This window comes from Mustela erminea, chromosome 9 (genome assembly GCF_009829155.1).
Source record: "Mustela erminea isolate mMusErm1 chromosome 9, mMusErm1.Pri, whole genome shotgun sequence".
Taxonomy (NCBI): domain Eukaryota; kingdom Metazoa; phylum Chordata; class Mammalia; order Carnivora; family Mustelidae; genus Mustela; species Mustela erminea.
In genome coordinates, this window is record NC_045622.1 from 63005626 (window position 1) to 63007019 (window position 1394).

The 1394-nt window shown below is 46.1% G+C and overlaps 1 protein-coding gene across 1 annotated transcript; it reads left to right on the forward strand.

Annotated features, from left to right (window-relative positions):
* Positions 1 to 431: 431 nt before the first annotated feature.
* On the forward strand, positions 432 to 1394 carry LOC116599837 (olfactory receptor 10T2-like). Its single transcript, XM_032359801.1, has one exon. The coding sequence runs from the start codon at positions 432 to 434 to the stop codon at positions 1392 to 1394; it is 963 nt and encodes a 320-aa protein (XP_032215692.1).

Here is a 1394-nt window from a genome sequence, read left to right on the forward strand (position 1 = left end):
TATTAAGCACTCCTAAGTACCAGGTTACCAGTAGATCTCAAAAAGCATTTGAAAATGTAGCATCACAAAATCCAGGGGCTGAAAACAAAACAATGTTATTTGTGTTTTTCTGCTTACATGTAGATCCTGACTGGAAGATAGATAAGAGTGCTTTTGTGAGTAGAATCCAAGAAGATATTTGGTCTTTTATACAGATTCTCATACTAGCATCACTCTCATCATGCTGACTCTTCAACTTGACTTCAGTTAGGTGGATCCAAAACGCCCCTTTCTCAGGCTCTCCCATGAAAGGTTGCCTGAAACTTGCCCCAGTTCCCTTAACTAAAGTCTAGGTGACATCTGTGCTGTGGCAGCTCTTTACAATCATCTCAGAGTTTTAGCCTCAAGAAGCTCTGCGAGTTTGGAAGACAGTTGCTGCCTGCATCCGGAAGATGGGCAATCACACCACAGTGAGCTCCTTCCTTCTGTGGGGGTTTTCCAGTTTCCCAGACTTGCAGGGTCCCCTCTTTGCGATGATCTTCTTCTCTCATATGACCATCCTAGCTGCAAATGTTTCCATAATGGTGGCCATCAAGCTCAGTCACAACCTTCACACCCCCATGTACTTTTTCCTCTGTGCCCTGTCCTTTTCAGAAACCTGCACCACCATGGCAGTCATCCCTCGCATGTTAGCGGACTTGCTATCTGACAGCAAGACCATTTCTCTTCCTGAGTGTGCCACGCAGATGTTTTTCTTCTTTGGCTTAGCTGCAAATAACTGCTTCATCATGGCTGCCATGTCCTATGACCGCTATACTGCCATTCATAACCCACTGCACTACCCCATCTTGATGACCCATAAGATCTGCTTTCAGTTCATCATGGCCTCCTGGATGCTTGGGTTTCTGGTTTCTCTGTGCATCGTCATCATTGTATTCAACTTGTCTTTCTGTGACTCCATCATCGAGCACTTCTTCTGTGACATCTCACCTGTGGTGTGCCTTGCGTGTGACTACACCTTCCGTCAAGAAATGGCTATTTTTGTGCTCTCTGCCTTTGTGTTGGCAGGCAGCTTTGTCTTCATCATGATGTCCTACATCTTCATTGTGTCCACAGTTGTGAAGATGCCCTCTGCCCAGGGGAGGTATAAGGCCTTCTCCACGTGCTCCTCTCACCTCACCGTAGTATGCATACATTATGGGTTTGCTGGTTTTGTCTATCTGAGGCCTAAGGACAGGGACTCGTTCCGTGAGGACATGCTAATGGCTGTCACATACACAGTGCTGACACCTCTGCTTAACCCCATCGTGTACAGTCTCAGAAACAAAGAAATGCAGATGGCCCTAAGGAAGGTACTAGGCAAGACAGATAGGCTCATCCCTCAAATGGTGAATAAAAGAAAACTGGACACTTAA

Excerpts from the sequence above, each read along its gene's own strand:
- LOC116599837 (XM_032359801.1), top strand. The coding sequence starts at position 432 with ATGGGCAATCACACCACAGTGAGCTCCTTCCTTCTGTGGGGGTTTTCC.